At 39.4% G+C, this 25,484-nt stretch overlaps 3 protein-coding genes across 7 annotated transcripts in view; 2 read left to right on the forward strand and 1 right to left on the reverse strand.

Annotated features, from left to right (window-relative positions):
• Positions 1-8,055, forward strand: part of SLC7A6 (solute carrier family 7 member 6) — a 62,385-nt gene extending 54,330 nt beyond the window's left edge. For all 3 annotated transcript variants that reach the window (XM_032230410.1, XM_032230409.1, XM_032230411.1), the window contains exons 8-11: positions 100-196; positions 1,275-1,424; positions 3,422-3,605; positions 6,145-8,055. In XM_032230410.1, coding sequence (XP_032086301.1) covers positions 100-196; positions 1,275-1,424; positions 3,422-3,605; positions 6,145-6,236 — 523 coding nt within the window. In that variant the 3' untranslated portion in view covers positions 6,237-8,055. The remainder of the gene's footprint in view (positions 1-99; positions 197-1,274; positions 1,425-3,421; positions 3,606-6,144) is intronic.
• On the reverse strand, positions 5,843-20,617 carry SLC7A6OS (solute carrier family 7 member 6 opposite strand). 3 transcript variants are annotated; one of them, XR_004256464.1, is made up of 7 exons: positions 18,134-18,687; positions 15,567-15,920; positions 12,420-12,620; positions 11,728-11,842; positions 10,136-10,495; positions 8,456-8,595; positions 5,843-6,201 (listed from the first exon to the last, which is right to left on the reverse strand). XR_004256464.1 is itself a non-coding variant. In XM_032230413.1 (6 exons), exons 2-6 carry the CDS (start codon positions 18,422-18,424, stop codon positions 10,365-10,367), a joined length of 1,092 nt encoding a protein of 363 aa, XP_032086304.1. In that variant the 5' UTR covers positions 18,425-18,567; positions 20,545-20,617; the 3' UTR covers positions 9,846-10,364. The 3 variants fall into 3 exon arrangements, 2 of the variants coding, with proteins under 2 accessions (XP_032086304.1, XP_032086305.1); XM_032230413.1 differs by lacking the exons at positions 5,843-6,201; positions 8,456-8,595 and adding an exon at positions 20,545-20,617 and having other exon boundaries at positions 9,846-10,495; positions 18,134-18,567; XM_032230414.1 differs by lacking the exons at positions 5,843-6,201; positions 8,456-8,595 and having other exon boundaries at positions 9,846-10,495; positions 11,734-11,842; positions 18,134-18,649.
• Positions 20,601-25,484, forward strand: part of PRMT7 (protein arginine methyltransferase 7) — a 34,881-nt gene continuing 29,997 nt past the window's right edge. Inside the window, exons 1-3 of the mRNA XM_032230408.1 lie at positions 20,601-20,682; positions 22,827-23,000; positions 25,337-25,373. Coding sequence (XP_032086299.1) covers positions 22,837-23,000; positions 25,337-25,373 — 201 coding nt within the window. The 5' untranslated portion in view covers positions 20,601-20,682; positions 22,827-22,836. The remainder of the gene's footprint in view (positions 20,683-22,826; positions 23,001-25,336; positions 25,374-25,484) is intronic.

The raw sequence follows: 25,484 nt of genomic DNA on the forward strand, positions 1-25,484 counted from the left end.
GTTTGTAAGATTACTTAATCACTCCCTTGGCTCAAATGTAATATACGTTCTTAGATTTATACTGCCTGGGGTATTAAGTGTGCTTTCTCTTTTATTCAGGCTCTTCTTTGTAGGATCTCGGGAAGGTCATCTGCCTGACCTCTTATCCATGATCCACATTGGAAGGTTTACACCCGTCCCAGCTCTTCTCTTCAATGTAAGCCAATTTACTGTGATTGTTCAGGTAGAGATCTCACTTCACAATCAGGAGGCTGTGAGTTCGATCCTAGGCAGTGGCAGATATTTATCTCTGGGTGCAATGAGTTCTTGTCTGCTGCAAACTCCTCATAGGCTTCAGGAAGGGCATCCGGCAGTAAATGCTGCTGCTCTGTTCAGTCACCCCGGCTCCATCCCGATGCATGGGACTACAAGGTTGTTAAAAGAACAAAAAATTCAGTCTGTTATGCTCATTCTGCCCTGCAGATCTATCCACTGAGAAGAGACATAGACTTTTAAGCAATAAAGTTTGATCCCAGAAAACTACTAAAGCTTGTTTTCTCTGCAGTCATCGAACCCCTTTTGTGTGGATAATGGACAGAGTTGGTAGGGATTTTCTAAACCTGGGGAAAGCATGGCAGAGGCCGTTGCAAAGTTTTTCAACCTAACCCTTCTGAAACGTGATGGGGAGATCATTATTGTGTCCCGCCAGTGGCTTGTTGCTGTTATTTTCTCCATTACAGATAGTCCTTGACTTACACCAGTTCATTTAGTGACCGTTCAAAGTCACAACGGCACTGAAAAAAGTGAATTATAACCCTTTTTCACACTTACGGTTTTTGTAGCATCCCTACAATTGTGGTCAAAATTCAAATGCTTGGTGATTGGTTCATACATATGATCGTTGCGGTGTCCGTGTGTATGTGTGTGTGTGTGTGTGTGTGTGTGTGTGTGTGATGCGATTACCTTTTGCAACCATCTGGCAAGCAAAGCCAATGGGGAAATGAAATTCACTTAACAATCCCGTTTACTAACTTATCAACTGCAATGACTCACTTAACCATTGTGGCATAAAATGGGACAAAGCTCATTTAACAAATGTCTCACGGAACAACAGACATTTTGGGCTCAATTGTGGTCATAAGTCAAGGACTACCTGTACAGATGATATTTCAGCATCAAAGTGACCCAACTTGCCAAGAGAGTAAGTTAGTCAAAGTGTTGCTGTTATATACCATAGAATTCAGAAAATGCTGTGCTTGGGATTTTTCATGCCTTTGTCTTATCTTCTTTAACAGTGTACTATGAGCCTCATCTACTTGACTGTGGAAGATGTCTTTCTCCTTATTAACTACTTCAGTTTCAGCTATTGGTTCTTTGTCGGGTTGTCCATTGCTGGACAGCTCTACCTCCGCTGGAAACAACCAGATCGGCATCGACCACTCAAGGTCAGAATGTATATTGTATTCTACCAGAGAAATATGCTAAAGAAGACTCATATCTCATTGTACAAATAATAACAGCAGCTAGAATTGTATTTGCACAAAACTGGAAAGCGGACAAAATCCCATCGGAAGGGGAGGTAATAAAGAAGATATTAGACTGTGCAGAAATGAATAGGTTGACATTCAGAATAAAGGACAAGGAGGAATCGGTGTACTACAGGACATGGGGGCAATTTTATGCTTGGCTTGAAAAAAGATACAAATAGAAAAACAAAGCACAAAAAATAACTCAGATGATACACATTATTAAATCAGGGGGAGGGGAAATAAGAAAGTATGAAAATGTAAATATACAGGCGGAAAAATGATATGAATTAACAAATGTTAAATAACAATTATAAGAATGTATATTTAAAAATGAATTTGAAAGCAAAAATAAAAAACTTTTTTTAAAAAGGTAGGAATGTATATAAGATTAAACCCATCATTTATATACAAGCAATCATTGGTACAGTGGTACTTCGATACTCATCATTAATTGGTTCTGAGAGATGCATCGAGTACCAAAAATGTTGAGTATCAAACAAACTGGAAAGGGCAGCGAGCCACGAAGCAGCCGGCGCTAACAAGTTGTAGCTTGTGCATTGAGTACCAAACAACAAGTACCGGGACAAAATTTCTGCAATCAAATGCGTCGAGTACCAAATTCAATGACGTTCAAAGCAGACAGGAAAAACCAAAAGGACACATACAGACTGGGTGAAACCAGGCTTGATAGCAGTAACTATGAAAGGGGTCTTGGAGTCTTAGTGGACAACCAGTTAAATATGAGCCAGCAGTGTGTGAATGGCAGCCAAAAAAACCAATGCAATCCTAAATTGTATTAACAGAGGGATACAATCAAGATCAAGCGAGATACTAATACCACTCTATAAAGCCTCAGTAAGACCACACCTAGAATACTGGATCCACACTATAAAAAAGATGTTGAGACTCTAGAAAGAGTGCAGAGAAGAGCAACTAGGATGATTAGTGAACTGGAGGCTAAAACATATGATGAACGTTTACAGGAACTGGGCATGGCTAGTCTAGTAAAGAGAAGGACCAGGGGAGACACGATAGCAGTCTTCCAATATTTGAGGGGCTGCCACAGAGAATAAGGGGTCAAGGCCAGACGAATAATGGATGGAGACTGATCAAGGAGAGATTCCTTGAACCTGGAAATAAGCAGGAATTTTCTGACAGTGAGAACAATCAACCATGGAACAGAAATTGCCTTCGGAGGTTGTGGGAGCTTCATCATTGGAAGCTTTCAAGAAGAGACTGAACTTCCATCCGTTAGAAATGGTGTAGGGTCTCCTGCTTGGGTGGGGGGTTGGACTAGATGATCTACAAGGTCCCTTCCATCTCTGTTAATCTGTTAAACAGTCGAGTACTAAGATTCCACTGTACTTTGGTGTGTTACGGATCATCCTGGTGTTTTCTGTGGATCTATTTACAATTTCTGGGTGGATGAAAGGTAGTTTCTGGTGACATAACAGCTAGTCCTTGACTTACAACCACAACCTGTGACCAGAATTTCTATTCCTAAACAAGATTATTGTTAAGTGAGTCAGGACTGATTTTATTACCTTTTTGGGTGCAGTTGTTAAGTAGATCATTGCAGTTGTTAAGTGAATCATGTGATCATTAAGCAAAATCTGGCTTCCCCTATTGGCTTTTTTGTTGGAAGCTGGCTAGGAAGCTTGCAAATGGCAATCACATGTCCTTGGGAAGCTGCAACCTTCATAAACGTTTGATCCCATGACTACGGGGATGTTTCAATGGTTGTAAATGCAAGGACCACTTTTTTCAGTGCCATTGCAACTTCAAGTGGTTGCACCATGAACTGTTGTACACCGGGGGACTATCTCGGATGACTATGGGAAAAAAATGTGAATTGGAACATGACTTCATCCTCTTCCTCCTCCTTATTCAGTGCTGTATTTTCTGTTTTCCAGCTGAGCCTGTTTTTCCCCATCGTCTTCTGTATGTGCTCAATTTTTTTAGTGGTTGTGCCACTCTACAGTGACACCGTTAATTCTCTGATTGGCATTGGAATTGCACTCTCTGGGATTCCAGTCTACTTCATGGGGGTCTACTTGCCTGTATCCAAAAGGCCACCTTTGGTCAGCAAAGTCTTAGGTAAGGATCGTTTTCATAAGAGCTTAGAATAATTGGCTGGAAGGGACCTTGGAGGTCTTCTATTTCAACCCCATGCTGGAGTAGTACCATAAAATGATATATCAATGGAAAGATAATTTAATCAAGAATGTAATGCAATAACTTTTATGAAGGATTTGCTATTAGAATAGCAGTTATAAAGAAGAAAAGTGAAATGAGATATACAAAAATTATCACCATGTCAGTTAATACTTAGTTGGCTAACGTTTAGCATGAATTACAGCCTTAAAACCTCTTCCCATTGAGTGAACCAAGTCTTTTAGTACTGCTGCTGTTACAATGTGAAACCAAGATTGAATGTTTGCTTCTATTAACAGGGTTTTATTGCTGGCTATATTTGGCTTTAACTTTTCATAGGATACAGATACTTGAACAAACTATGTTGTGCAACATTCTTGATTAAATTATCTCTCCATTGATATATAATTTTATGGTGGTACTACAAAAAAATGTGGTGTTATTAGTCACCAACCTCAAAAATACACTTTCCTCAAAAGGTTTCCACAATTTTGGCCGCTACTGTATGTTACAAGAATCTTCCCCAGGTTACTTGCCTAACCCTGGGAATGACCAGATCCCTTCATGGAACTTGTGGGAGGTCAAGCTTATTACACTTGCAACTGTATCACAATTCAAAGCTACTGTATTTTTCAGACTATAAGACGCACCAAGGTTTTGAAGAGGCAGATTTAAAAAAAGTAGGTAGGTAGAGGGATAGAGAGGGAGAGAAAGAGAAATACAGTAGATAGGGGGAGAGAGAGAATAGTTAGGTAGGTAGGTAGATAAAGGGATAGAGAGAGAAATAGAGAGAGAGGGAGAGAAATACAGTAGATAGATAGGTAGGGAGAGAGAGAGTAGGTAGGTTGGTAGGTAGCGGGATAGAGAAGGAATCAGAGAGAGAGGGAGAGAAATACAGTAGATAGGTAGGGAGAGAGAGTAGGTAGATTGGTAGGTAGAGGGAGAGAGAGAGAGAGAGAGAGAGAGAGAGAAATACAGTAGATATGTAGAGAGAGAGGGTAGGTAGGTAGGTAGATAGAGGGGGAGGAGAGAGAGAATAGGTAGGTAGGTAGCTAGCTAGCTAGCTAGCTAGCTAGCTAGAGGGATAGAGAGACAGAGAGACAGAGAAATACAATAGGGAGGGAGGGAGAGAGAGTAGGTAGGTAGGTAGATGTTTCCAGATGCATTTATCCATGTGCTGGAGAAGGAAATTGCTGACAATCTGCAGCACCTTAGACTTTGTTTTCTGCTGGCACAGCACTTGATCAATGTAATTCTCATCTATCAGTTAAAGAGCTTTCCAAAAGGAAAAAAAAGTTTTTGCACTGCAAACCTCCCCAAAATGATCCATTTTTTGCAAAAATGCCCCCCCCATTTAAAAAGGCATGAATAGCCTTGGGGGGTGGGTGGGCTTGCAGAATGCTCCTGGAGCGGGGTGGGGGGGCAAAAATGAGCAAAAAATGACCTGTTCTCGCGAAAACAGGCCCGTTTTTTGTCAAAAAAAGTGCATGCATAGCCTTATGGAGGCTTATAGAGTGCTGCTGGGGGCTGGCGGGGGCAAAAAGGCTCATTTTTTGCTTATTACTGCCCTCCCCAGTCCCTAGCAGCTCTCTGAAAGCCTCCATAAGGGTATGCACAGTCATTTTGGTGAAGGGGATGGTGCTTCGGGAGGCAAAAAAATCTGTATTTGGTGTATAAAACGCACCCAGATTTTCAGCCTCTTTTTGAGGGAAAAATGTGCGTCATATGCTCCGACAAATACGGTAGTTCCTGGCTTGAGCCTTTCTTCCAGAGTAACTGGCAGTTTCCCAAATCTTAATCTGGGTAAAATGGGATGCTCTGCATTTTAATTGTCATGGAAATGCTACATTAGAAGATTAGACCTTGACTTCCCCTGCATTTTGAGAAAGAGAAGTAAATAAGAAGCAGTATCGTTGGGTCCATAGGTTTTTGTGCAGATGGAAACATCATGTCCACTGTTAAATTTAGTGTCAGCGGAGGAAGGAATAATGTTCATCTCAGGAAAAACTTGTGTTGGTGGAGGATTACAGAGAAATCCTGCCCTTTTTGCAAGTTAGTATAGTATAGTATAGCCTTTATTGTCATTGTATATCACGTATACAACGAAATTGGTTTTAGACTCACTGGTGCAATCCATGACAATTAATACAAACATAAATAGTATAAAGAATAATCCCTATCCAAGTAATTAGGAAAAAAAGAAAAGAAAAAGAAAAACTAGTCATATGTTTCTGTCTGTGCATGGAGTGATTGTGGCTATTGTAATATCTGCTCAACAGATTGTTACTAAAGGAAAAAAATTGCAGCATCCACAATTTATGTAAAAATTAAACTGGATGATTGGATTTGCAGCAAATGCATAAAAACAGAAGCATCCTCTGTTCTGAGGCATACGATGCCCATCTTGGTTTAGCAAGCAACTCGGTTTTGAAGTAATCGTTCATAATTCCATGGCTGAATCTCCAATCTGCTCCTTCTCCAGGTGCTGTCACTCGATCCACTCAGTTACTTTGTGATTGTGTTCTGACGGAAATGGATGCTGTTGAAGAAAAAGAAGAAAGCAAATCTAATTAAACATGGGGAAAAAAGAGTAGTTCAACCAGCTGCTCGGATGAAAGTCTGGACATGACAGTGCAGCCCAGATCTTCTTTCTGGATTTGGAGATTTTACCCGGTTGATATAATTTGGTTGCCTTTTTGCTTGTTAGTTTTGTAAAAATGAGAACGCTCACCAAGATTCTCAGGCATAAATCACTACGTTTTTTTTTAATCCGATGTTTTTAAGCAGCAAAATCAAAGGTCTTTAAGGAAAGTGCCCGAAGATGGACATTAGACAATTAGTCTAACAAAAAAGAAAATCTTGTCCAATTTACTAAAATTGGAAAGTTTCATCAGGTCTACCAAGCAATCAGTTGTTTAATCCTGCACTAATGATTGTGACCAGCTATTCCTCCCAAGTGATTGAATATGCTAAGAAGGTTTATCTGCCTTCTTGATCTTTAGAAGTAGTCTAACTCCATTCTTCATCCTTCATATCCTCAAGATATTCAGAAGGTGCTGGTCATCTCTTCCTGACTTCAATTGCTTTGATCAAATTAGAGGTTTAGATGGAAGTGTATTTGGAGTCAATCAAATTGGAATCAACTCAACACAGTAGGGTACGAAGTCTAGGGCTTGGAAGCCAACATTTTTAACCAGGATAATAAGCACCACAACTGTTCATTTGGCTCTCTCCCAACATTGGGCATTGAACATGTCAAATTCATGCTGCTTCAGCTCCCTGATATTTTTAAGGATTTTATACAGAACCATTCTTAATGTAAAAGTTGGACTTGGCTTGAGGAGCTATCAAAACTTTTATTACTGAGTTAATAGGGTTCATAGTTTTAAAAAATGCACATTTTTAAGGCACTTTCTTTAATGCAAGTAGAAAAAAGTTTGTGTAAAGTGGTACAGGGAGAAACTGTGAAGCTATTTTGGGGGCAAAGACAGTTTCTCACTTGATTATGCTAGTTTTTAGTCTAAACAAGAGAAAGGTTAAGAACAGGGATTCAGGCCCAATGTAGTCCGACAGTCCACTTGATTTTATCAACGTCTTGATTGTCCAGTTATATCTTCTCACTCTGGGATCACGTTTCCACCCTTATCAGCTGCAAATCAATATCAATGATTTTATTTTATTAGAAAAGGTTGCTTGGACCTCATTAGGAAAAGCACCCTCAATTCTGAACATGCATTTTGTTAGTTTCCCAAGCAGACTCTCTCTTCAAAAATGTGTCATGTTGTGTCTTTCTGTGTCTCTTGGTTGTTTCTAGAGGCACAGAAGCAAAAAGGTAGAAATATCTCTCCGCCCCTCTGCTTCTCCTTTGTATGCAATTGGATAAACTGATGGGTGCTAAAGAATAAAAGTTTAAGTACTCTCACAATGGATTACACCTGAGAAGAGGCTCCTTGATCAGTTGTGAGCTTTGCTCACTTTTAATTATGTGCATGTGTAAATTTCCACAGCTTAATTGTCAAAATCATTGGTACTGTGTTCTTAAGTACTTATTATAAATGGAAGGTAGTTAAAAAAACAGCAACCGATCTATACATGTAATTATTCATTTTTTTAATTCAAACAAAAATTGGATTTGCTTTCAGATTTGAATCCAGTTATAATCAACTCTAATAAGAGGAGTGCTATTTATTGTATTGCTGAAGAACCCAGAAAGGAACAGTTTTTGAAGCTTTGTCTCTCAGTTCTTATGAAAACCAAATGATTTGAATCGACCGCATTAGATCAAAAATGTCTTTGAAAATGTACTACATCCATTTATCTTGGTGCTTTTTAATTAGGTTTCAGTCTCATAGTGCAATAGAAATGTGGCCAATAAACGTTTTATTTAGTTTAACAGGATGGCATTAAAATTTTAAACTATACCCGGGATTGTTTTTATACTCCATTCTGCTGTTAAAATGCATTTTATTGTTTTATAGAAAGACTGAACTGTTTTATCTCCTGACCAGATCAGTTAGTTGTCACAACAGCAAATTTTGTAGTTCCTGTATGTACAAGAACTTTGGAGAGGGGGAAATTAAAATTCCACCATGTGGAAATAAAAAAAAAAGAGCACATGAATCAGCTTGTGAAGGAAAACTTGTTTTTCATTAATGTGTGAGACTCTTGACCTTATTTGGAAGCTAAGCCAGACACCTCATCGAAGCAGTCTTGTAAGAAAATTGCGCAGATGTATCCAGGTCACCCAAGGTAAACTCAAATTGAAAGAGAGTAGAGCATCCGTACTGCTTTACCTGCAATAATTGCAGAGTCCAAGTACCATTCTATGAGAGACATTGTAGAGTTTGGACCCATAATTCTGTGATGGTAAAGCCAACGAGGGGCTGGCACAGATCAGCTTCTCTAGTTTGCTTCTGCCAAAATGCCAGTTAAACTGTTGAAGCAAAGATGATAGTTACAGCTAGTTCTTGGATTACAAGGTCATGTGATTGCATAGCGTAGCTACAACCATCTCTGCAGTCCCAGTTGTGACTCCGAGACAGTAAGAAGGGGCGAGAGTAAGAACACGGGAATGGGGTAAGGCCCTAGGTCCAGATCAGTGGTCAGCAACCCACGGCTCTGGAGCCGCATGCGGCTCTTTCATCCCTCTGCTGTGGCTCCCTGTTGTTGGTCAGCTCCACAACTGATAGGGCTTTTGGTTAGGATAGGTAGAGGAAAAAGAATGCCGCACTAGGAGGAGACTCTATGGTGGGGGGGGACAGGACTTCCGATCAGCAAAGGATGCTGCGCTAGGAGGAGACTCTGATGGGGGAACCAGACTTCCGGGCAACTCCAGAATTGAACAGTTAGGATCTTTGTGGCTCTTTGGGTGTTTAAGGCTACTGACCCCTGGTCCAGTTCATTACAATTAGGTAAACAACAATCCAATGAAGGAACTATCAAGACCATGCCCACCAACATTGACAGGGCAATGAGAGCAAACCCCACTTCCTATTAGCATTGATGATGTTACCTAGTTGGGCAATGAAAGGTCTGCAAGAAAACAATCAAGCTTGGAGAATACCAAAGATCCCACAATTAGGTTTTGCAAAATAAGGGATGGAGATAATATTCTATGCTTGATAGTTTATATTAAAAAAATTGTTACGTGAAGGTACTATTTTGTTGGCATTGTCCTTTCCCGTATAATGGAGCAAAAGCTATGGTTTTCTATTTTCTCCCCATATAGGATTAGTACAAGGGGTGGACTAGAGATGTTTATCTATGAACTGTAAGCACTTCACTCAGAACTAATTGTCTACATTGATAAACTAATAGATTATAGAAAAATAGGGTTGGAGATCTTGGAGGTCTTCTAGTCCAACCCCCTGCTCAAGCAAGAAACACTATATCATTCCAAATAAATGTTTATCTGGTCTCTTCTTGAAAACCTTCAATGATGGAGCACCGCAATAAACACCTAAGGAATACAAGAAAGCATCAACTAAATAATAATGACTAAAAAAAGAATATTTTCCTTCAGAAGACTTCTACAGGGAAAACAAGGTCAGGCAAACTTCAAATTCTATACATTTTAACAACTACATTTGTAAACGATGCAAAGAGAAACAAGAATTATCATATATCACTAACTCCTAAAAGGACACGTCAAGGCTGATATCTTAATGAAGGTATACAACAATAAAAAGGGATAAATTACTCTTTTTAATATGTAATCAACTATATATACGCGGCAACTAGGAATATTAAGGTGCAGAAATTTCCAATCTGAACAATCATTTTCAAGTACTAATCTCTCTACAGGCAGTGATCCAATAAGACTTGCAAAAGAAAAAACTATTTACTTCAATAAGGTAACAGCAACATTTCCAATCTTGTAGTAAAAGTGATCTTTTTAAAATACTTTTTTTGTGGAAACTTCAGCCTTTCATGCCAAAGGGATTTGTCAGGCATCCCAAAATGGCAGAATCTACCTGTCAATTTCAGGCTTTTCTTGCACCATGCCATGGTTGAGGTCCAAAAATAGCAAACGTCACTTGGATCACTTCATTTTAGAAGATGCTGCGCACTAAGGCAATCTGCTCTCTCTTGACTTGAAGATGCTCTGGCCAAAAACAGGGTGACAAGTTAGGGCTGTGGTGCCACGATTTGCTAAGGCCACATCGTACATGGGGGTTTCACAAATACGAAAGATCCTGCAAGCTACTCGGAATCCAGTTCTTTGACTCCATCGTAGTCAAACTCCTGCAGGACTTCAGATTCATACTCCTCCCATGATCGTCTGATGTATCCACAGTCTTCATCACTGGTGTCCCCACTCTTTTTTTCTGATTCTGGAAGAAAACACAAAACCAAATTGATGCCAGATGCCAGAATGATTTTGGAGGCATTTTTCCCCCCTGGTTATTTGTTGACATCTCTTTAACATGGTTTCTCAAACCCTTTCTTCTACTTGCTCCAAAAGATTCTTACTTTTTCATTCATTTTAAGGATCTTTGTTTAACCTTTCCATAGAATGATTTATGGCAGAAATTAAAACTGGGAAATATTCTGTGCTCTTAACAGATTTTATTGGATCGATTTACCGTATTTTTCAGAGTGTAAGTTGAACCAAGATTTTGAAGAGGCAAATTAAAAAAAAAGTTTTTGCACTCTGCAGACCTCCCAAAAGGAGTTTTTTGTGAAAACAGGCCTGTTTGTTTGTCAAAAAAAGGGCATGAATAGCCTTTAGGAGGCTTATAGAGTGCTCCTGGGGGCTGGGGAGGGCAGAAATGAGCAAAAAACAGGCCGGTTTTTGCTCAATTTTGCCCCCCCCCCCAGCCGCTCTCTGAAAGCCTCCTAAAAGCTATGCAAGGCCATTTTGGTGAAGGGGGTGGAGTTTCTGGAGGCCAAAAATGCTGTATTCAGTGTATAAGACCCCCCCAGATTTTCAGCCTCTCTTTTGAGGGAAAAAGGTGCGTCTTACATTCCAAAAAATACAGTAAGTTTTTCCTACTTTTGAGTGGTGCAGTGGCCTACAGGTGGAGCTGTTGCCTCACAATCAGGAGGCTGTGAGTTCAATACTGAGTAGAGGCAGATATTTCTCTTTCTGGGCACAATGAGAATATATCTGCTGAAATAAACTCCACATTGGCGACAGGAAGGGCATCCAGCCAGTAAGCACTCCATTCGGTTGCCCAGACTCCACCCCGCAAGGGATTATGAGGTCGTTAAGAGAGGAGGAGGAGGATTCAAGTTTTTCCTACTGATTGTTCTCTAGGTAAAACACCACTGAGATAAAACTGGGCCATATATGACCACTTCTGGCATGTTGCAAAAGGAATTTTCCTCATTAAAATTTCCTTACCGGAAGCTAGAAATGACATGACAAAGATGCTACAATCTTCATTGGTTGGCAAGCACACAAATTTTGTTAACATGTCTGGAGATGATGCAGTAGTTTTAAGAGTGAGGACTGGTTGTAAGTCATTTGTTTCAGTGCAGTTGTAACTTTGAATTGACACTAAACGAATGGTTCTAAGTCAAGGACTACCTGTGTACGAATATGATCATCAACAAATAGCACCTTCACCTTCATCAAAAAACTCATCTTCATCTGGATAGTCATTACGCCAGTTGTTCTCGTTATTCTCATCATCTTCATCGTCATAGGTTTCTTCAGTGAAGTGCTCTTCATCCATCTGCATGTCAACACACAATACTACTGTCATTTAAGAAGAAATGCACTACAGGGGAAAGCAATTAGCAATAGTAATCTTGAAGGCAGAGGCATAAGAGTGTAAGCTTGTAAGGCAATGAGATACACAAACCACTTGTATTTTATAGGTTGAATCACTTCTAAGTTACGAAATACAGCATGTTGTACAAGGAGGAAAGAAACAAGCCTCACTATATTTTATATTCTCTTAGAACAGGGGTCAGTAACCTTAAACACTCAAAGAGTCACAAAGGTCCTAACCAGAAGCCCCCTGTTCAATCCTGGAGCTCCACTGGATGGGGGACGTCCAGTTCCCCTTTCATAGTCTCCAGCGCGGTGTCCTTTTTCCTCTGCTGATTGGAAGTCCGGTCCCGCCACCATAGTGTCTCCTCCTAGTGCGGCATCCTTTTTCCTCTACCTGTCCTAACCGAAAGCCCTTTCAATTGTGGAGCCGACCAGCGACAGGGAGCCACAGCAGAGGGATGAAAGAGCCACATGCGGCTCCAGAGCTGTGGGTTGCTGACCCCTGCCTTAGAAGATGCTGTTTTTGATTTACTTACCAAGTCAAACTCTTGAGTGTAAGGTTGTACAGAGAGAATGTTCTCAATCCACCCCGGTGTAGCTGTTTCCGTACAGTAGATATCATAAACGTATTCTTCTTTATTTAAGCAATCCTCTGCTTCTTTACTGTTGTCAGATACTGTTAAACGTTCACGAATCATCTCTACGGCATTGCAAAGGATGACATCCGGATCTGATTTCTGTTAAGATTTACATATTTTTTTTAGCCAATAGAGAACTTTTTTAAAAAAAGAGAGAGAACTTACTTATTATTAGAATGTTATCTTGCCTTTATTTTTGGTCAACTCTAAAGAACATGCATATCTTATCCAATATCTCAGCCTGTTAACTCCCACTCCCCCCTCTCTCTACCTCTCTCTTTCTATCATATAAACACAATGTATATGGAATCATATATACAACATCAATCTTGTTAATACAAGCTTTCCAAATTATTAAATCCTTCTCTCTAAATTAGCCTTTTCACACTTAATTGCAGAAAAGTGTGTTTAAATATTTAATGTTTAAAGTACACTATATTTCTTGACTTAAAAGTAAGTTGGACAAAACATTAAAAGTAAACTATTTGTTTCTTTCCCTATTTATGAGCAAATATTTAATAGAACACTGTTTAATTGGGCAACACAGTTTCTTTCTTGTTATTGAATCTCGTAACAAAAAGTTACAAAGTTCAATGTTCTTGTGAGTTCTCAAGAATTCACTTGTTACCATTTTGTGTTAAGTGAAGCCAATTTTGATAAAAGGACCGGAGAGAACACAATGCTTCATTTTTAATGTTAGATTTAATGCCAATGTAGGTACAGTTTGCAATTCACAAGAATTGGAGATGAGGGGAAGGGACAGAGGAACTTGGGGTACCAAAAGCTCCAATCCTTGTATTACTTGATCTTTCAATCTCATATTTATTATATTTTTGTCATCTCCAGATATGAGCTTGCCAAGAAGGAGCCTTTTTATAACATTTCTTCGCTCTATTTGACTGCTATTATTTAGTGATATTTAAGGGACACGGTGGCTGAGTGGCTAAGGTGTTGAGCTTCTCAATCAGAAGGTCGGCAGTTCAAATCCAAAGCGCTGCGTAACGGAGTGAGCCCCCGTTACTTAGCCCAGCTTCTGCCAACCTAGCAGTTTGAAAGCACATAAAAAATGCAAGTAGAAAAATAGGAACCACCTTTGGTGGGAAGGGAACAGCGCTCCATGTGCCTTTGGCGTTGAGCCATGCCGGCCATATGACCACAGAGACATCTTTGGCTTTTCGGCTTAGAAATTGAGATGAACACTGCCCCCTAGAGCTGGAAAACAATTAGCACACACGTTCGGGGGAACCTTTACCTTTAAAGGTAGAAATGCATAATTTTAAGGGCCAACAATCAGATGTCCACTAACTACAGTATTTGATCTTTCAATAACACCAGAAGCTCCGAAAAATGCCCTTTTAAAAAACGGAACACAGAGATATTTTGAGTCACTGATCAATGAAACGTTTCCGTATCTTGTCCAGATTACCAGGCATATTGTGGTCCAACTCTATGGTTTAGAAAGTTTAAATACCAGGGTTTGGGGATTACATCTAAATTAATGTCACAATTATAACAGCTTCTTTCTCCTTGAGGTCACTGCATGAACAGAAATGAGTCCACAGATGCTGTAGAGTTGTAGCCGGGTTTTTCCTGTGTTGATGCGCTCTAGATAATGTGGAACTGTCCCTTTGCTTGCTTTCCAAGTTGCTGAAGAGGCTATTGTGGCTAGAGGTGGCATAATGTCAGAAGGTATTTTAGCCCAGGGCTATCTGAACTCAAAGGGCAGTAGACGGTTGCAACACAACCACTGCCTGGTTCACACATTGCACTTTGTTCTGAGTTACTCTTGCTGTTTTTAGAACTTGCTTCTAAACCATAAAGTCTGACCTTGTTGTGAAAATGTGGACAATCTATGGAAACTTCTTTCGTCGATCAGTTACTGGAAATATTAGCTGTGACTTTTGTAATAGCTGGATTCACAATGGAGCCCAAACCAAACAAACCATATTATTCATTGATAATATTTGTATAGTGTCCACTCCCTTAAACAGCTCAGGAAAGCTTATTAAATGCAGTTAAAATAGAATGCAATTAAACCAACACTTAAAATATTATTAATACATGAATCATATTTTTAACTAATGGAATTAAAAAAAAACCCATAAATAAACAGGAAAAAAAAGAAAGGAATAGAATACATACATGGATATATAAAACAACGGAATCCCTAATACGGTTTTGTTATTTATAATTAATGTTATTGCTAGCACAAAGGTTTTACACAGAGGTTAGGGTTGAAGTAAAAAAATTAAAAATGAGATTTTATTTGGTGATAGAAATAAAGGACAAAATAAAACAAAAAAGTAAAAAAAAAAATCAAATATCCCTTTTTTCTTCCCTTTCTTCCCAACTGCTACTGAAATATTTTACATTATACTTTAATTTTCTGCAATTATTCTCCATTTCTGTTTAAATTATTTTTTAATGTTTTTAAAAAATTGTATTTTTCAAAATACAATTAAAACATTAATGCAATGAAAACCATTAAAACAGGGGTTCCCAACCTTTTTTTGGCCATGCCCCACCTGAGTATCTCTAAAATCCTGATGCCCCCCCGGGGCATATAATTCTTACTTTACTCAAAAAGTGAACTCTACTCAAGCAGAGGAAGCCTAAAAGGCCATTAACTTGGTTTAAACAAGGTTCAAATTGCCCCCATTAAAAATCAAATTGCCCCCCTGTGGGGAACTATTGCATTAAAAGGAGTGTTTGAAGAATATTTTGAATCTCATCCTCCACTGTAATGAGAAAATTGGCTTCAACTCTTTATGGCAAATATTCCAGAATCTGAGTCCCGCTATAAAAACAGGTGTGACCACATAATGTCCATGCATTTACAGTAGGACTCACAAACAAACTCCAAAAACAATCTAAGTTTATGAGATGAAACTGTACAGGAGTAAGAGGCCCTAGTGAAAAACATTATTCTAAACCTAAGATACATTATGGGCCAGCTTGTAGTTGCGATGGCATCAATGTGTTTGCATCAGTGGCTCTTATCCCATTTTAATTTAGGTTTTTGGTGGTCCCTGACTTAGTACTAACCTGTAAATGGGAAGCAGATGTATCATTTTCCACCTGCTCCTCCTGTATAATATCAAAGAACTGAAAGTCTCTATAGCAGCCAGACGTGCTGTCATTTTTTTCTTTCTCAGACACGGAAGACTGTTTCTTTTCATCAGATTCTTTCTCATTTGCTCCAAGAGCAGCATTTGCTCCATTGCTGATATTTGGACGGAGGCTAGTGATCAGGCGGTAGCGGCTTTCCTGCCTTTTGGCGTGCTTTGAAGAACGAAGATCCTGAATTATTCTTTGAGCACTCCCTAGAGCAGGTCGCAGGATCTGGCCTCCTTTCTGATGGGTAAAAGCTTCTTGTACATATTTGTCAACAGGTTCGGCCTAAAAGACATTTTAAAGAAGTTCAGTTAGCAGTTGGGATTAGAGCAGTGTTTCTCAACCTTGGCAATTTATAGGTGTGTGGACTTCAACTCCCAGAATTCCCTACTCAGTATAATGTCTTATGGAGATTCTCAGTCATCCAGGTCATGGTTGTCTCAAAGGTGCTTTTTCAAGAGATAACTGGACATTCCTGGTTTTTCTTTGAAGGTGTTTTACTTCTCATCCAGGAGGCTTCTTCAGCTCACGTCTTCAAAGCTGAAGAAGCTTCTTGGATGAGAAGCGAAACATCTTCAAAGAAAAACCAGGAATGTCCAATTGCCTCTTGAAAAAAGCACCCTTGGGATATGCAGAATAATCTCTCCTCTCTCACCCCTATGGGGTTTTTCAATAGAAAAAGACATCTATTCAAGATTAAAAATATATATTAAATCTTGATACATAATTCCTGGGTGTGTAAAATAGGTGCATTTGGAACGGGGCAGGTGTCCCAGGGCAAGATCCCTGCAGGGGGACAACATTCTGAAGCTGAATGTTCTACAATTTATTATTTGTTATATCAAACTTACTTTCAACTTCCACCCTAAAACAAAGAAGGATGTTTAAAGGCAGTCCAAGATACTGTAATGACCTCCCCCCTCCCCATTTGGGACAGGATACAGGCCAATTTGGTCCAGCCTTGTGTAAAATCAGCATAGAACATAGAATAATAGGGTTAGAGGGGACCTTGGAGGTCTTCTAGTCCAACCCCCTGCCCAAGCAGGAAACTCTGTAACATTTCAGGCAAATGGTTGTCCAATCTCTCCTTATAAACTTCCATAACTTCTAGAGGCAAGACGTTCTATTGATTGTCCTCCTTGATTGTCAGGAAGTTTCTCCTTAGTTCTAGGTTGGATCTCTCTTTGATGATCTTCCACCCGTTACTTCTTATCGTGCCCTCAGGTGCAGAAATACATTCAGCAATATTTCTCCATGATCTTTAAGGATGTCAGAGCTTCTGATGTCCTCCTTTCATTGGAAAAGTTGAGATACAGAGATGTTAATCTTCCTTGGAAGTAGCTTGTGTTGAATCATATGTTGCAGTCAAACAACAGCACAGGAGATCTTTTATGACATTTTGTATAATGTCACACCCTGCTTTATGGTAATGTTTACGTCATACACTGTTTCATACTAGGGAGAGGCAGTTATTTCTCTCTCTGGGCACACAGAGAATATATCTGCTAGAAAAAAAAACCCTCCAAATTGGCAACAGGAAGGGCATCCGACCCTTCAGTTCCATTCAGTTGCCCAAACTCCACCCCACAAGGGATCATGGCATTCTTAAAAAAGGATGATGATACACTGTTTTATACAATTTACAACATGTCAATTCCATCTGAGTCATAGGTCCCAGATTTTGGACACATTTTGTAAGTTCACCCATCTGAAGTCCCTCGGTTCAAAGATTGTTACCCTTTGATGTACCATTTTGCCCAGTGAAAGATTACAAGAATCAAAAATTGTTCATAGTACAAGATAGTCCTCGACTTATGACCACAGTCGAGCCCACAATTGATGCCGCTGAGAAATTTGTGAAGTGAGCTTTGTCCCATTGAACCACCTTTCTTGCCACCTTGGTGAAGCGAATCGCTGCAGTTGTTGGAATTAGTAACAGCGTTGTTAAGTGAACCTGGCTTCCCCCTTGACTTTGCTTGTCAGAAGGACGCAAAAGGGGATCATATGACCACAGGGACGCTGCAACTGTCATAAATATGACAATTTTGATCACGTGACCACGGGGATGCTGCAAACGGCTGTAAGTGTGAAAAACGGTCGTAAATCACTTTTTTCCAGTGCCGTGGAAACTTCGAATGGTCACTAAATGAACTGTTGTAAATCGAGGACCATTACCTGTGTTTAGATCAGTGTCACATCAACCTTTGCCCTTTGAAGACGATAGACACTGAGCTTGTCGATCAGAAAGGTTGGCAGTTCGGCGGTTTGAATCCCTACTACAGGTCCCCTGCGTGAGCAGGGAGGTCGGACTAGATGACCTTCAAGGTCCCTTCCAACTCAGTTACTGTGTACTGTTTTAAGACGTGTGGACTTCAACTCCCAGAATCCCGCAGCCAGCCGCGCTTAAACACACCGCGTATTAACTAACGGTATCTAAATAATAGACATTCAATTCTCCTGGCTGACGATCCCAGCCAAAACACGCGAAGAAGCCTCACCTCCGAGCTTACAGTGGCTACCAACTTGAAGAGAGTCTTCTCCACCTCGCCCTCTCCGGGCGAGGAGGCGGCCTCGGCGGCAGCCCCAGCCTCACTGCGGAAGCGCTTGCTGGCAAGGACCAGCGCTTCGGCCGGCAAAGACCCTCCGCGCTTTCTCTTCACGCGCAGTACGGCGGCTGTCTCCATGGCAACCGGACCAGGCCGCTCTGAGAGGGACGATGGGAACTTCTGTCGTCTGGCCTGCCGTCGCGGCCAGTCCATCGGCGTATTCGCAGCTGATATCGGCCCCATTTGATGACGCCATCGCCGTTTCCTCGAAGGGGCCGAGGTCTAAATGATTCCTTAGCACGATATCCGGTTCTTCCAGGGAGCAGTAGTTTTTAAATGTTATTCATTTCAATGGGGCGGCTTTTTCGCCCTGCCTTCTTGGAGGACTTCGACGCAGTTAACAAAAAAATAAAATAATAATAACCCTCATTAGTTACTTACGAAGAAACAACAACAACAACAACAAAAACCAGTTGGCCCGCTTTGTCTACACTTGGAAGTCAAAAGAAGTTATCTAAAGCAGTGGTCTCCAACCTTGGCAACTTTAAGACCTGTGGACTTCAACTCCCAGAGTTCCTCAGCCAGCTCAGCCAGCTTGCTGGCTGAGGAACTCTGGGAGTTGAAGTCCACAGGTCTTAAAAGTTGCCAAAGTTGGAGACCACTGATCGAAAGTATAGAAAATGTATTAATAGTCAATATAACGAATAGAATCAAACAAATTACAATGGGATTGTTATAATATTAGATGCTTATGGTATTGGAAATTAAACTGAGATTAAATTATGAATAAGGTTGTATATTTTAATGCTGGCACAAAATATTTATACCCAGATGCTACACTGATCAATGGAAAATGGATTGTTTCTATAAAAATAAAATACAAAAAATACATTTTTTTAAAAAAAAAAGCAGGGTCAGTCCTAGTTAGCAAAAGCAGAAAATCCCAGGGCTAAAGACTGGAAGGAAAAGCTGAAAAGCATTCCAGAAGAAGGCGATGAACTCTTGGGGGGCTGCCACAAAGAAGAGGGGGTCCACCTATTCTCCAAAGCAGGGCAAGAAGCAATGGATGGAAACTAATCAAGGAGAGAAACAACTTACAACCAAGGAGAAATTTCATGGTAGTGAGAATAGTCAATCAGTGGGACAGATGGCTCTAGAAGTTGATGCTCCAACACTGGAGGTCATTAGGAAGAGATGGGATAACTATTTGCCTGAAGTGGTTTAGGGCTTCCTGCCTGAGTTGGACTAGAAGATCTTCAAGGTTCCTTCCAACTATTCATCTACTCTATTCTATTCTGTAATTCTATTCTATTCTGTAATTCTATTCTATTCTGTAATTCTATTCTAATTCTATTCTATTCTGTAATTCTATTCTGTAATTCCATTCTGTAATTCTATTCTACTCTGTAATTTTATTCTATTCTGTAATTCTATTCTATTCTGTAATTCTATTCTATTCTGTAATTCTATTCTAATTCTATTCTATTCTGTAATTCTATTCTGTAATTCCATTCTGTAATTCTATTCTACTCTGTAATTTTATTCTATTCTGTAATTCTATTCCATTCTGTAATTCTATTCTATTCTGTAATTCTATTCTATTCTGTAATTCTATTCTGTAATTCCATTCTGTAATTCTATTCTACTCTGTAATTTTATTCTATTCTGTAATTCTATTCTATTCTGTAATTCTATTCTATTCTGTAATTCTATTCTATTCTGTAATTCTATTCTGTAATTCCATTCTGTAATTCTATTCTACTCTGTAATTTTATTCTATTCTGTAATTCTATTCCATTCTGTAATTCTATTCTATTCTGTAATTCTATTCTATTCTGTAATTCTATTCTGTAATTCCATTCTGTAATTCTATTCTACTCTGTAATTTTATTCTATTCTGTAATTCTATTCTATTCTGTAATTCTATTCTATTCTGTAATTCTATTCTATTCTGTAATTCTATTCTGTAATTCCATTCTGTAATTCTATTCTACTCTGTAATTTTATTCTATTCTGTAATTCTATTCCATTCTGTAATTCTATTCTATTCTGTAATTCCATTCTGTAATTCTATTCTACTCTGTAATTTTATTCTATTCTGTAATTCTATTCCATTCTGTAATTCCATTCTGTAATTCTATTCTACTCCTATTTCTACTCTACTCTAAAGGGGGTTGGACTAGAAGACTTCCAATATCCCTTCCAATTCTGTCATTCTATTATTCTTTGCACCAGACTAGGGCTCCTATACTTCATCTCCGGCTTTAGTGCTGACAATCACTTTCCCCTCCAGAGCACCAGCCACAGGAAGGCAACTGTGCCACGATTTCCACCCCTCTTGCCCCGCTTGGACAAAGGCTCACCTCTAACTGGAAGTGTGATGGAACCGGCGTCGTTATACCTCTTGGGGTCTTACAACTCTCCAGCTTCGGCGAGGAGATTCGTTTCCCAACCGGAAAGGAAACTCCGCGCGTTGCATCCTGGGAAGATGGCGGCGGCCGGTGAGTGAAACGCGGCCGGTTGAGCGAGTGGGTCGGGCGAGTGGAGGGGGGGGGGGTCTCCCGTGGGAAATGTTACGCCCCCATTTGTCTTCCCCCCATCCCGTCCTGGGCAGGGCAGTTACGATTTCGGTTCACCAGGGGAAGAGAAGGAAGCTCGGTACGCCTGTCCCATTTCTGCTAGCCCTCGTGCCTCTGAGCATGTGTGGAGTTCATGCCTCAAGTTTCCTGACCTAGAAAAGCAAGGTTCGTAGGCATGGGCAGAATTCCTCACCCTCAAAGGAGTTTAAATGAAAGTACTGAATGGGCAAAGTTTAGTCTCTCTGTCTCTGTCTCTCCTTCCCCCCTCCCCCCTCCCCACCTACCTACCTAAATGTAAAGAGAAACTAAACTTTACAGATTCAGTACTTTCATTTAAGCTTGTTTGAGGGTATGTGTGTTTATCAACAAAATAAAATACAAAGCAGAAAACGAAAAAGGCATCCTAATAATAACAACAATAGTGACATATGACCGTTTTTCATACTTATGACCGTTGCAGTATCCCCATGGTCAACAACAACAATAACAAAAAAGCTTGGTGTAGAGAAAAGGCGGCAGCATGACCCATGTATCAAATAAATTTAACATTAAACATAAACATTAAGCATAAATATTAAACATGAAACGTAAAAAAACTTTAAACATAAACATACGATAAAAAATAAACAAACATTAAGCATAAACATTAAGCATAAACATTAAGCATAAACATTAAACATAAACATTAAACATAAACATTAAACTTAAACATAAACATTAAACATAAACACTAAACATAAACACTAAACATAAACACTAAACATAAACACTAAACAAACAAACATAAACATTAAACTTAAACATAAACTTAAACATTAAACATCAACATTAAGCATAAACATTAAACATCAACATTGAACATAAACATTAAACATCAACATTGAACATAAACATTAAACATCAGCATTAAACATAAACATCAAACATCAACATTAAATAAACATTAAATAAATATAAACATTAAATATAAACATTAAACATAAACATTAAACTTAAACATTAAACATAAGCATTAAACATAAACATCAAACAAACATTAAATAAACATTAAACAAACATTAAATAAACAAACATTAAACATAAACATTAAGCATAAACATTAAACAAACATTAAACATAAACATTAAACATAAATATTAAACATAAACATTAAACATGAATACTGCAGCTGGAGCTAAAAAAAAAGATCGATAAATTCTCTGCTTTACACAGAGGGTCTACCAATAGGTATAAGCTTTCCCATCCCTACTTAATAAGAATACAATATTAAATAAACAAATACAGGTTGTCCTTGACTTACAACAGTTCATTTAGTGACCATTGGAAGTTATAACATCACTGAAAAAAGTGATTTTATGACAATTTGTCACACTTATGACCATTGCAGCATCCTCATGGTCATGTGACCAAGATTTGATACTTGGCAACTAGTTGATAGTTATGACGGTTGCAGAATCCCCCGGGGAACAACCTTTTGACAAGCAAAGTCAATGGGGAAGCCAGATTCACTTAACAACTGGCTTATCCATTTAACAACTGCAATGATTCACTTAACTGTAGCAAGAAAAGTCATAAAGTGGGGCAAAACTCAACAAATGTCTCATTTAGCAACAAAAAATTGGACTCAATTACAGTCATAAGCTGAGGGCTACCTGTATTCCAGGGGAGGGGATTTCTGTCTGATAATGAAATTGACCCAAGTTTTGGTTTTCTTTTTTATTCATTTATCAAATTGAGATAGCTGCCCATTTCATAGGTTTTAGATGCAATGTTCTGGATCATGTAATCATGGGGTTGCTGCAGTGGTTGTAAGTGTGAAAAAATGGTCATATGTCACTTTTTCTACTGCTGTTATAACTTCCAATGGTCACTAACGAACTGTTGTAAGCTGAGGACTACCTGTAAAAGGCAGCCACACCCTATATGTGTATGTGTGGTTACCAGGCCATTCTTTTCAGTTCTTGGAGTAAATCTCAGAAGATTGCAAGGCTTTGTTGTGACGTCACAGTGGCATTACAGTTGTACACATCATTTCCTAAACTGCAATTTCTTTTCTGTTGCAATAGGTTTTAGCTTATGTATCCAAAGATAGGATTTTTGTTAAACAGAACTTTCCTCACAAATAACAAAACAAGACAGACGGGGATGAAGGTTTTCTGTGGAAGAGCCAATCCGACTACTGGAGCCATGGAGTGGTTAGAGGAAGATGAGAATTATGATTACCACCAGGAAATAGCAAGGTCTGTTGGGATATATATATATATTAAAACAATCTCTCTCTACCTAAAAATGTGTCTGTGTTTGTTCCAGCATAACTCTGGAACACCTCGAGCAATGTCAAACAAAGTTGATACACAGATGACTTACTCTCTGGGAAAAAAGACTGTGGTGGTAAGACACCTCTAACACTGTTCTGTTAAGCTGCAGCCTTTCGTGCCTTAAAATGGCTTCTACTGTACAAGTGCAGTGGAGTTGCCATGGTAACGGCTTCACAGTACTCCACAAGGGGGCTCCCTCTATAAGGGGGAAAATCCAACATTAGAAATTACGTTTGGTCTGCATGTTTCCCCCCTATAAATACATAAATACCCGGGCAACGTTACTATATAAAATGTTACTATATATATAACAATGTTACTATATATATAACAATGTTACTATATAAAATCAACATAGCACAGTTGCATCTTTGTTTCAGGCCAGGATATAACAGAGAAACAGTGGTGAACTTCTTGACAACTTTTGGAGAGACAGATTTGACAATACATAATTTTACTAGTCCTCCTGGACTTCTCAACAACTTCTGATACCTTCATTCATTGTATTCTTCTAGTTCAGAGTGTCCAGCCTTGGCAATTTAAAGACTTGTGGAATTCAATTGCCAGAATTCCCCAGTCAGCGTGACCTGGGAATCTTCCAAGTTGCCAAGGTTTTTGCACAAATTGCAACCATTCCTGAATAAACAATGTTTTACTGATGATCATTGAAGACTTGACTTATCTCTCGTCTGGACTTCTGTAATACAGTTTATACACACTGCTCTTGAAAACCATTCAGATGCAAATTGAGGTGGTATAAGGCAAGGCCTCTCCTCCTTATTCAAGAAAGTAAAGACTCTTGATATCAAGGGTAAAATCAAAGCAGGCTCTGAGGGCCTCAGGCCATACAATTAGAATAAAAGGAATTAGAAACCCAACAATCCAGTGTGGGTTCAGGCAGTCCGCAGGTATGAAGATCTTATTGTACCGGCCACACTGAGAAAATGATAAGGGAACTGATAAGGTCATCCTCTGCTGGATTTCGAGTGATACAACCAGTGGTTGGATTCACCGATCCGCACCTATTCGGGAGAACCGGTTGTTAACTTTCTAAGCAGTTGGGAGAACCGGTTGTTGGAAGAAATCTCATTTTGTTTTTTTCCATTTTACAAGGCTAATCCTGTAAGGAAGGCAGGAAGGAAACATTGTTGTTTCTAGCCTAATCTTTATTGCCCTGCTTACAGAAACTGCCTCTCCGGTTAACCCCCTGTTACATTGTCACAGCTAAGGCGAAACACCCATCCACATGAGTGACATTGTGTTGGCCACGCCTACCCAGTCACATGACCACCGAGCCCCGCCTACCCAGGTGGTCATTAGGGCACAGAACCAGTTGTTAAATTATTTGAATCCCACCACTGGATACAAAAAACATGGCCCTCCCTTCCCTTACATTCCCCCAAAGCTGAGAAAATGCCTAGGCATCAGGCTAAGGTTATAAATCAATGGTTACAGGATGCAGGATATATAGGAGAGAGAGTAATAAAATATAAAAGTATATAAAGTACAATAAAGATGCATAATGAATCAGGGTCCCCCCACTTCCCCTGAAGAATGGCAGATTCATGGATCTGATGGATGGTTTAGAAAATGGTGAGTACATCTAGATAATAGTGGGTGACCTGTTTTTGGAACTGTATGAGTCACTAGTTTTCTTGTCGGTGCAATTCAGGGTGCTTGTTGAGGCTCTATAGAGCTTTGAACCAAGTTATCTCAAGGATACATCCACTCCCACTCTTGATTTCGATCCAATTTTGCTTTCTTTTTGAGCATGAGTCCCATTTCCTGTGCGTTACTGCACAGGTTTCTGTGCATAAATGTGATATTTTCTTTCTGTCATTTTATAAGCAGCAGTGCAATCATTGTGCGTTCATGTTTGGTGCGTTCATATACTTTGTTTCCCTGAAAATAAGACCTCCCTGGATAATAAGCCCAATTGGGCTTTTGAGCGCATGTGCTGAAATAAGCACCCCCCCCAAATAAGCCCTTCCCGAAAGTATTGCAACACAGCAGCAGCCATGAAGTGACCACGCTCGCCACCTCCTGCACCACAAAAATAATAAGACCTCCCTGAAAATAAGGCTAGGAGCTTATTTCGGGGGTCAAAAGAAAATAAGACTCTGTCTTATTTTCGGGGAAACATGGTATAATGTCATAATAGGAATTGTTCATCCCGTCTGTTTTCTGATAATGTTGGCACTCCTTGGCAGCTTTCTGAATCTATTGTGTTTGATCTGAAAACTGAATTTTCTTTACAGGTCCTGCTATGCAGACATGTTGAATGACAAGGACCGAGTAAGTTATTTATTTATTTTAGCTGTGTTTTATTAGGTGTTGAAATTCCTTATGTGGCTCCATGAACTTCCATTCTGTTGTGCCTTAAATTGTGAGGCAGACACCAAAACA

This window comes from Thamnophis elegans, chromosome 14 (genome assembly GCF_009769535.1).
Source record: "Thamnophis elegans isolate rThaEle1 chromosome 14, rThaEle1.pri, whole genome shotgun sequence".
Lineage (NCBI taxonomy): Eukaryota > Metazoa > Chordata > Lepidosauria > Squamata > Colubridae > Thamnophis > Thamnophis elegans.